The 11,034-nt window shown below is 38.8% G+C and overlaps 1 protein-coding gene across 1 annotated transcript in view; it reads left to right on the top strand.

Moving 5' to 3' along the window:
* Positions 1-1,723: 1,723 nt before the first annotated feature.
* LOC308681422 (solute carrier family 12 member 3-like) overlaps positions 1,724-11,034 on the top strand; it is a gene marked incomplete at its 5' end in the record, with an annotated part of 40,910 nt that continues 31,599 nt past the window's right edge. The window contains 5 exons of the mRNA XM_081350289.1: positions 1,724-1,963; positions 2,127-2,216; positions 4,502-4,577; positions 4,702-4,797; positions 5,037-5,176. Coding sequence (XP_081206415.1) covers positions 1,724-1,963; positions 2,127-2,216; positions 4,502-4,577; positions 4,702-4,797; positions 5,037-5,176 — 642 coding nt within the window. The remainder of the gene's footprint in view (positions 1,964-2,126; positions 2,217-4,501; positions 4,578-4,701; positions 4,798-5,036; positions 5,177-11,034) is intronic.

Genomic DNA, 11,034 nt, shown 5'->3' with positions numbered 1-11,034 from the left:
ACTAACTGATTGGCTAATGTCCACTCTATAAATTACATATCCTTTGGCCATCCATGTTTTGCCCTCATGAAAAGCATGATGGTTCCAGTAAACACAACCTGCATACCAAGATGTGATTGGTTAGATGGGCATGTGGGTGTGTTTACCAAATACCCCAGTATAGATAGTCAGAACAATTGTCATGAAGCTGGAACACGTTCCCAAAGAAAACCCACATCAACAAAACATTTTCATGTTAGTACTCACAACAAATGAATGGGAACACTAGGCAAAAGTAGCAGATATCAGACAACACACATATGCTGGTACTGCCGGTTCAAATCACTGTACAAATCACATATAATAACAAGGCTCTTTTACAGTAATTCCATCTGATAAAAATGGAAAAATAATGGAAATGTACATTTTAATGACGTTCATTATTCTTGCTACTAAGTTTTATGTGTTGTCATAATGACCCATTTTCCATTGATGCAAAGTTTAAATTCAATTATTATTTTTTTACAAATAGTGCTTTTCACAATGCAAGCAGGTTTACAAAGGTTAGATAGCAGCGGAACAACTCCCTTCAGTGTTTTAGGAGGAAGAAACCTTAGCAATGACTCAATTAACATGTCCAAGCATGTGTTTTGGGCAAAATAACATAAAAAAAAAATAAACACAGATAGTTATTGGGTAATCAATTGTAAAGACGGATCTATCTTAAGCAATTGGAGAATGCTTTTTATTATTTGGAAACTAAAATTCTTTAATATCTCAGCAGTGAAATTAAAAAAGCAATTTGTGGCTTCTTAAAGTTTCCTACTTGTCAGATGTTTCTCCTGAGAAAGAGAACCCAGTAACCTCAAGAGTTTCAGATGAGATCTCAACAGTGACTCAGATTGTGCTCATGTTTGCAAAGACACCAACGTCTGCCATCAAAAATCAGAGATCTCAATATGAACTCGAACATTTCACATCAAATGATCTGACCTGCTTCTTACTGGATGGCAATGAGTGGCTCATTTGGGTCTGATTTATTTCAGGATTAAGTTGATGAGCTATGCAAGAGCAACATCTGAGCAAGTCTCTCCATTTCATGTACAGTAATTGTTAGGAGAAACAGTCAATATGTTAAAAAGATCTCATTTGTGTCTCCTAATTTCCAGCAGATTTTGTGAGCAGGTTTGAGATGTTGCACATGCTTCTCTAATAACAGCTGGATGAACTTTAAACATGCTTCAAAACATGGAACAAATCACAGGTTTTAGGGCGAGTTTCCAAGCCCGTCCAGTCATATGGGGTTATGCAAGTCATTTCAGCCCAATAATAATAACTTGTAATCGTTTCATTCATGATGCTCACTTTAGGAGAACGGTATGTGATGTTCACACATCGATACTGTTGCTAGACAAACTCCATTTGACAGATTTGACAGATGTGAAATCTTGGGAAACCAGTTCGTAGATATTTCTGAAAAAGACTTCAAAGATAGCAAGAGAACACAATACAAAGAACTGCCAGTCATGGTTCTTCAAACATGTTTGTGTACGTCTAATAATGGGTGTGTGTTATTAAGGTATAAAAGAAAACGCAACTCATTTCCTGACAGCAGAGAAAGGTCAGTTCATCTCCACTCGGCTCGGCGCTGTGATTTCCGTGGATGTGTTGGAACATTTCTGTGATCTCCACAAGGATTAAAGCAGGTCGACTTCTTAAAGTTTAAAGTCCTACAGGATCCACGATGGGCAAATTTATTGATCGCATCAGAAACTCAATCCCGGGTCTGCGGCGCCCGGACAACAATGTCCCACCTCAAGGTGTTACCGTGGATGTGGGAGAGGTTGATTATGAGCTGGAAAAGAAAAAAATGTCGTTCTACAATCCGCTTGACCCCGTGCCAAAATATGACTTTTACGCCAAAGACACATTCTCTGGACGTATAAAAAGCACCAGACCATCACTGGATGTTCTGCGCAAACCAGTAAGAAAATTTTAATTAAATAGTTATTTGAATGAAAATTCTTGTCTAATTTAACTTATTAACACATATATTTAAGTCTATTGAATATTGTACGTGAAGAATATTGTTTGGATGGCAGCACTTTGAAATTTGGTGTTGATTTTCTGTATGTTTCTGTCAACAGCCGGATCCTGATGATCTTCCTCCACCACCAGAGGATGATGAACGGCCCAAAGTAAAACTCGTTCGCTTTGGATGGGTTCTGGGAGTCATGGTGAGAAAACAGGAATCATATATTTGATTGCTTTAACAAGTTTCTCCTAGATGTTAAATGACGAGCTAATGTTTAAGTCTCCAGCTTCTCCTATTTTTTCTCCTGAGAAAAAGACCCGATTTGTCTCTACAAAGGAGAGATCTCAAAATCAGAGAGCTGTGGGTGCCTCAACTTTAAATCTCGGCTCCAGTCTTGCTTCATACTGTCCTATCTAGGCAAAAAGCTAAATATTAACTTATTTTATACCTCTATAGCCTATAGAATTCAGGTCACATTCAGCTTCCCAGAGTCAAATTAAATTAATAATAAAATGAAAAAAGTAAAAACAATTATAATGAATACAAACAGTAGCTAGTCTATTCTCATGTCTCTCTGTACATTTCACCCAAATTGACATTATCATAAAGCATCTGAATGTTTCTTCATTCTCATTACAGTGATGAGAACTGGGACATTATGTTTAGCAGGGATGTAAACTGCTCACTTTTCAGTTAATTCGCTGTTTTGAAAGCAAAATGTGTCACCTACTTGATTCTTGCAGAAACGAAGAGTTTTGTTTGGTGGGTTTGTGGCGCGAACACATTTGTCAGCGATGGTTCTGCACGCTTTCGCTTGACTACAGTAGCGGCCAATCATGTGGCTGACTCCAGCCGTAGCCAATCACAAGTCTCGCAATCGCACTTCTGACTAGAGCAGCGACCAATCGCGTGACTGACATCAGCAGTGCGCGAACAGGGATTTTGCTTCTATGTTTTGCTGGACTATTGCGGCTTTTTCTCGATGCATAAATTTGTATTACATAATGTTATTATACATATGATAGTTTGATGCTATGTATACAGGTGCTGGTCATATAATTAGAATATCATCAAAAAGTTGATTTATTTCAGTAATTCCGTTAAAAAAGTGAAACTTGTATATTATATAGACTCATTCCATGCAAAGTGAGATATCTCAAGCCTTTATTTGTTATAATTTTGATGATTATGGCTTACAGCTTGTGAAACCCACAAAATCAAAATCTCAGAAAATTAGAATATTACATGAAATCACACAGTAATTACACAGTGATACCATGGTCATTGAACCAGGTTTTGGTTCTTTTGGCAGTGTGGGCCGGTGCAAATCCTGCTGGAAAATTAAGTCAGCATCTCCATAAAGCTTGTCTGCTGAAGGAAGCATGAAGTGCTCTGGAAATGAACAATTTACACGAGTATGCATACACAAAATACTAGGGGTGACCCCGAATAGTCGAAGATTCGATGCTTCGATTGGGGGAGCCTGATTCGACTACCGATCTCACGGTCGAATCTTCGCAGAGGTGTTATGAAACGAGGATAATGCCACATTGGCTATATGAGGGCGCTCTATTTCGGCAGTGTGGGCCGGTGCAAATCCTGCTGGAAAATGAAGGAAGCATGAAATGCTCTGAAAATGTCCTGGTAGACGGCTGCGTTGACTCTGGATTTAATAAAGCACAGTGGACCAAAGTCCTCTTTTCTGATGAGAGCAAATTTTGCATCTCATTTGGAAACCAAGGTCCCAGAGTCTGGAGGAAGAATGGAGAGGCACACAATCCAAGATGCTTGAAGTCCAGTGTGAAGTTTCCACAGTCTGTGTTGGTTTGGGGAGCCATGTCATCGGCTGGTGTTGGTCCACTGTGCTGTCCACTCAATGCAGACGTCTACCAGGACATTTCCAGAGCACTTCATGCTTCCTTCAGCAGACAAGCTTTATGGAGATGCTGACTTCATTTTCCAGCAGGATTTGCACCGGCCCACACTGCCAAAAGAACCAAAACCTGGTTCAATGACCATGGGATTACTGTGTAATTACTGTGTGATTTCATGTAATATTCTAATTTTCTGAGATTTTGATTTTGTGGTTTTCACAAGCTGTAAGCCATAATCATCAAAATTATAACAAATAAAGGCTTGAAATATCTCACTTTGCATGTAATGAGTCTATATAATATACAAGTTTCACTTTTTGAATGGAATAACTGAAATAAATCTATCAACTTTTTGATGATATTCTAATTATATGACCAGCACCTGTATAGGTATACTCCCAAATAAAAGTGTATATAATTGTAATTTATTTATTGTAAATATACTTTTTTAATCAAAGTAAATCTTGAAAAAAAAAAGTGCACTTGAAACTTATTCTTTCATAAGAAATACCCTTTGAAGCATTTTTCAGATCTGCAATTGTCTCCCGTTCATGAGTTTGAATAATGTTGAAATAAACACACCACTGATGAGTTTGCTGGGATTCTGTTTCAGATTCGCTGTATGTTGAACATCTGGGGTGTCATTATGTACCTGCGGCTGCCATGGATCACGTCTCAAGCCGGACTCAGTGAGTTGATCACTTATCACTGCTCAAATGACTTTTAACCGTTTCATGTTTCCTCCCTCAGAGAATTGAAAGATCTAGACCTTATCTAAAGTCATTTGACCCATTTGTGCATTTTTGCTTGCAGTTCTGACCTACGTAATTATCTTCATGTCTATCGTTGTCACAACAATCACGGCGACGTCAGTGTCTGCAATCTCCACCAACGGGAAGGTCAAGTCTGGTGAGTCAAATGATTTGTTTACCATAAAAACAGGAAAATTTGATTTCAAATGGGTTTAATCAGAATCTTTGTCTCGTTTCCAGTAAAATATGTAAACATATGCTACTTAAAACAATACAAGTTTACCTGAGATTTTTTTTTTTTGTCTTAAACGCATTTAGTGAGGTGTATTTAGTGAGGCGTATAACTAGTGAAGCCAACTTGTCAAAGCAAGTGAAAACAGACTTGTTCATCTCCAGGTGGCACGTACTTCATGATCTCTCGGAGTCTGGGTCCGGAGCTCGGAGCGCCCATCGGATTGCTCTTCGCCTTCGCCAACGCTCTCGCCTGTGCGCTCCACACAGTGGGGTTTGCAGAGACCGTCAGAGATCTTCTGAAAGTGAGACATGCACACATTGTAGGGCTTGAGGGAAACTCAGAGAGCAGCTTTATAGAAAAAAGCACAGAGTCACATGACAAGAGTGATGCACGATGACGGGACATTCTGAAACACTTAACGTGAAAGCTAACTATGCATAGTAATAAAGCATTCTATGTACAGAAAAGCAGATGAGTCAAGAATATGAACTCAACGCGTTTAATTGCACGTTAAGCATGTAACAAATCTAGGTATTAGCTCAATTGATATAGGGAATCAAAATTGATGAATCGGGGTTGTGATTGGGATCTAATTCGCAATACAGAATTAATAAAATTAGATCAATTGTATACATTAGTGACCGATCATAATGAATTATGATTTAATCACTAATATATCAACAGTCCATTCCTCAGATCAATTATCAGAATAATTTTTAATGGAAATGAATGTAGCTATCAAACAATTTGTTTGTCCGGCAAACGGCCGTAAGACTAACCCATCAATTTCTCAACAAAAATGATCTCTTTCTTATAATTCGAAGAAAGCTATTTTCTGGCCACTGAAAATCACTTTCCTGTTCTTATAAGATATAGGTTACGAATAGTAACACAATTGTAAAGCTTTTGTAGCTTGGATCGGACGTTTCAGGGACTTCGAAATGTTGAGCAAACAGAAGCAATCAGGAATATATTGTTTTAATAAATGGAACTACGAGTATAAAAACCCTACAATTTACACGAGTATGCATACACAAAATACTAGGGGTGACCCCGAATAGTCGAAGATTCGATGCTTCGATTGGAGGAGCCTGATTCGACTACCGATCTCACGGTCGAATCTTCGCAGAGGTGATATGAAACGAGGATCATGCCACTTTGGCTATATGAGGCCGCTCAATGTCTTCATCATCTTCTTCATTTATATAGCGCTTTTAACAATGTAGATTGTTTCAAAGCAGCTTTACAGAGATAAGCGTATAATTTAAGGTAACAGAGATTGTTTCGGCTTTACAGCAGAGTTAAGTTATTTCCATCTAAAGTTAGTTTTGATTTATTTGCTTCCGTCCCAATGATCATTTGTTATTAAATTAGGGGCCGCTAAGACGACACCATTCTCTCTACACAGACTTTAAACGCGAACCTGTGAGAAACACTGATGGCGTTCACATGCGCATTTAGAATGGGTTCTATAGTTATGTGCGTTTGAATATATGCAGGTTTGGAATTCCCTACAAGCCAAGCCTAAACAAAGTACTTGTATTTCCCTATAAATTTTGATAAAGAACTTTATTTTATTTTGTTGCTTTGGGGTAGGAACGCGAAACGGATTTTCCCGACAACGCCTTATCTGTAGAGTGGTAGTGGGATCCTCCATAGGGAGAGACTAGTTGGCACTTCAGCACTGCGTTGTCATCAGTCCAGGCGAAGGTCCTTCGTCAGATCTGGATACGGCCTGGATCCGGCAGGCTGCAGGAAAACCTCGGGATAAACACAGACACTAAAATTAGCGTAGATGCCATTCTTCTCATGATGTAACGAGTACATCAGGATTTTTGGGAAGTGTTCCCGGTTCCGGCTGACCTAATCTATGCAGCCTAACATTAAATTATAGAAGTCTATAATGTATTATGTGAAAGCTAGGTCAAAGAGATGTGTCTTTAATCTGGCTTTGAACTGACAGAGTGTGTCTGCTTCCCGGACAATGGTAGGAAGACTGTTCCAGAGTTTTGGTGCTAAATAGGAAAAGGATCTACCGCCAGCAGTCGATTTTGATATTCTAGGTATTATCAACTGGCCGGAATTTTGAGATCACAATAGACGTGACGGACTATAATGCGTTAAGAGCTCGCTCAAGTACTGCGGAGCTAAACCATTCAGTGCTTTGTAAGTAATCAGCAATATTTTAAAATTGATGCGATGTTTAATAGGGAGTCAGTGCAGTGTTTACAGACCTGGGCTAATATGGTCATACTTCCTGGTTCTGGTAAGAACTCGAGCTGCTGCGTTTTGAACCAGCTGTAGTTTGTTTATTAAGCGTGCAGGGCAACCACCCAGTAGAGCATTACAATAATCTAGCCTTGAGGTCATGAACGCATGAACTAATTGTTCCGCATTTCTCAATGAGAGCATATGGCGTAATTTAGATATATTTTTAAGATGGAAAAATGCAGTTTTACAGATACTAGACACGTGACTTTCAAATGAAAGATTGGTATCAAAGAGCACACCCAGGTTCCTAACCGACGACGAAGACTCGACAGAGCAGCCATCGAGTGTTAGACAGTATTCTAGATTATTACGTGAGGAAGTTTTTTGTCCAATAATTAGAAACTCTGTTTTTTCAGAATTTAGAAGTAGGAAATTACAAGTCATCCAATTTTTTATATCCCCTATGCATTCCGTTAATTTTGTGAATTGATAAGTTTCGTTAGGTTTTGAAGAAATATAGAGCTGAGTATCATCGGCATAACAGTGAAAGCTAATGCCATGTTTCCTAATGATATCTCCTAAGGGTAGCATGTACAGAGTGAACAGCAACGGTCCTAGTACTGAGCCTTGTGGTACGCCATACTGAACTTGTGATCGATGAGACATCTTATCATTTACTGCTACAAACTGATAACGGTCAGATAAGTATGATTTAAACCATGCTAGTGCAATTCCACTAATGCCAACATAATGTTCTAATCTATTTAAAAGAACGTTGTGGTCAATGGTGTCAAATGCAGCACTAAGATCGAGTAACACTAATAGAGAGATACAACCACGATCGGATGATAAGAGCAAATCATTTGTGACTCTAACGAGAGCTGTCTCGGTACTATGGTACGGTCTAAATCCTGACTGGAAATCCTCGCAGATATCATTTCTTTCAAGAAAGGAACACAGTTGTGAGGATACTGCCTTTTCTAATATCTTTGACAGAAAAGGTAGATTCGAGATCGGCCTGTAATTGACTAATTCTGTAGGATCAAGTTGCGTTTTTTTAACAAGCGGTTTAATCATAGCCAGCTTAAAGTTTTTTGGTACGTATCCTAGAGACAAAGACGAATTAATGATATTAAGAAGAGGATCTATGACCTCTGGAAGTATTTCTTTCAGTAGCTTAGTCGGTATAGGGTCTAACATACATGTTGTAGATTTAGATGATTTAATGAGTTTAGTAAATTCTTCCTCTCCTATAGCAACGAATGAATAAAATTTTTCCTCAGGGAGACTACAATGCACTGCCTGATGTGATACTGTAGTAGACGGTTGCATAGTTATAATTTTGTCCCTGATATTATCAATCTTATAATTGAAGAAGTTCATAAAGTCATTACTGCTGTGTTGCTTGGAAAATTCTGGGCTTGAAGCTTTATTTTTTGTTAGTTTGCCACCGTTTCAAATAAATACCTAGGATTATGTTTATTTTCTTCTAATAGGGTTGAAAAATAAGCAGATCTAGCAGCTTTTAAAGCCTCTCTGTAAGCAATAGAGCTCTCTTTCCATGAAATGCGAAATACCTCTAGTTTTTTTTTTTTTTTTTCAGTTGCGCTCCATTTTTCTAGCTGCTCTCTTAAGGGCCCGAGTGTGCTCATTGTACCACGGCGTTGGACTATTTTCTTTAATCTTCTTTAAGCGCAACGGAGCAACTGTGTCTAAAGTGCTGGAAAAGAGAGAGTTAAACGTTTCTGTTGTAATATCTAGTTCTTCTAAGCTATCTGAGATGCTGAGATGATGAAACTGATGAAAATGATGAAAGATTATTAATAAAGCAATCTTTAGTAGCAGAAGTGATAGGTCTAACATATTTGTAACACGGAGTCGGCTTTGCAGCTTTGGCTAAATGAAGTTTACACGAGACTAGATAATGATCTGAGATGTCATCGCTCTGCTGCAGAATTTCAACGGCATCCACATCTATTCCGTGTGATAATATTAGATCTAGAGTATGATTACGACGATGAGTAGGTCCTGACACGTGTTGTCTAACACCAATTGAATTTACAATGTCTTTAAATGCCAATCCCAATGCATCTTTTTCATTATCGATGTGTATATTAAAATCACCAACAATTAGTACTTTATCTGCAGTCAATATTAATTCTGATAGAAAGTCCGCAAATTCTTTGATAAAGTCTGTATGGTGCCCTGGTGGCCTGTATACATTAGCTAGCACAAATCTCAAACGTGATTTATCGTTTACACTATATATTTTTACATTAAGCACCAATGCTTCAAAAGAGTTATATTTAAAACTTGATTTCTTAGTGGTTTTGAAACTATTACTATAAATTACAGCAACACCACCCCCTTTGCGTTTCAGACGAGGCTCATGTTTATAACAGTAATCGTGCGGGGTTGATTCATTTAAAGTAATGTAATCGTTTGGTTTTAGCCAGGTTTCTGTCAAACACAGCAAATCTAGGTTATTATCTGAAATCATATCGTTAACAACGAGTGCTTTTGAAGTAAGCGATCGAATATTCAGCAACCCAAGCTTTAGCATTTGCTCATCTGTATTATAGCTGTTTTTTATTTGTTTAACATCAATTAAATTTTTAACCTTAGATGGGTTTTAACGTTTTTTGGATTTCCAAATTCGGGGAACAGACATGTGTCTCTATATGATGATAGCTAGGTGAAAGAGGCTCTATGTGATAGGATTTATCTGACCTTGGTGACGCGAGGCCGCTAGCAGACGGTCGGTTAAGCCAGTCTGTCTGCTTCCTGACCTGAGCCCCAGATTGTCATGTTTGAGCTCTAAGACTATGAGCCATATTACTAGAGAGAACAGCAGCACCATCCCAGGAGGGATGAATACCATCTCTTTTCAACAGGTCAGGTTTGCCCCAAAAACTTTTCCAATTGTCTATGAATTCTATATTATTAAGCGGACACCACCGAGACAGCCAGCCGTTAAGCGAACATAATCTACTAACTATCTCATCACTCCTGCGAACAGGAAGGGGGCCAGAGCAAATTACAGTAATTGACATCGTACTTGCAAGTTCACACACCTCTTTAATATTAATTTTGGTGATCTCCGACTGGCGGAGTCGAACATCATTAGTGCCGACATGAATAATGATCTTAGAGAATTTACGATTAGCATTAGCCAGCACTTTTAAATTTGCTTTGATGTCAGGCGCTCTGGCTCCCGGCAAACATTGGACAATGGTGGTTGGTGTCTCTATTTTCACGTTCCGTGTGATAGAATCGCCAATAACTAGGGCACAATCATTCTCAGTGGGTGTTTCACTGAGCGGGGCAAATCGATTTGTTATGGTAATCGGAACGGAAGAGTGGTTTTTAGATCCGCGACTAGAGCGATCCCTCACTGTCACCCATTTGCCCGGCTGCACGGGCTCTACTTCAGGCAGAACCGCGTCATGTAAAGAGTTCTCTATTCTATGCGCATCCAAAACATCTAAAGCACTAGCACTCTTACTATCCTCAATTAAAGTTTGGATGCGTGTTTCTAATTCTGAAATCTTCTCTGTCAACCTAACTGTCTCCTTACATTTATCACATATAAATCCTATATTGTCGACAGAGAAGGCTATACTAAACATGTGACATGAAGTGCAAGTGACAATAACAGGACAAGACATTACTCACCGTGTTTGTTGACTGATTCTTACTCACCTGGGGGCTGTTCCATAAACAAAGATTAGAGTATAAGCCAGGCTTATTTCGATTAGTCAGGCTTATTTTTGGTAGATTCGGTTTCATAAATCAAACTTAAAAAAGTTCAAACTCAGTTACCCCGGCAACTTATGCTGGGAAACTAGCCTGGTCCAGGGCAGGCTAACTGTCAGGCTAAGCCTCAGCTGTTACACAGATCCTCTAACACTGACCTATAGGAACACAATGATATTACCACTGACACTC

Source organism: Scardinius erythrophthalmus (genome assembly GCF_964197995.2).
Source record: "Scardinius erythrophthalmus genome assembly, chromosome: 2".
Lineage (NCBI taxonomy): Eukaryota > Metazoa > Chordata > Actinopteri > Cypriniformes > Leuciscidae > Scardinius > Scardinius erythrophthalmus.
The sequence above is the reverse complement of the archived record's forward strand: the minus strand, read 5'-3'. Positions and strand labels throughout refer to the sequence as shown.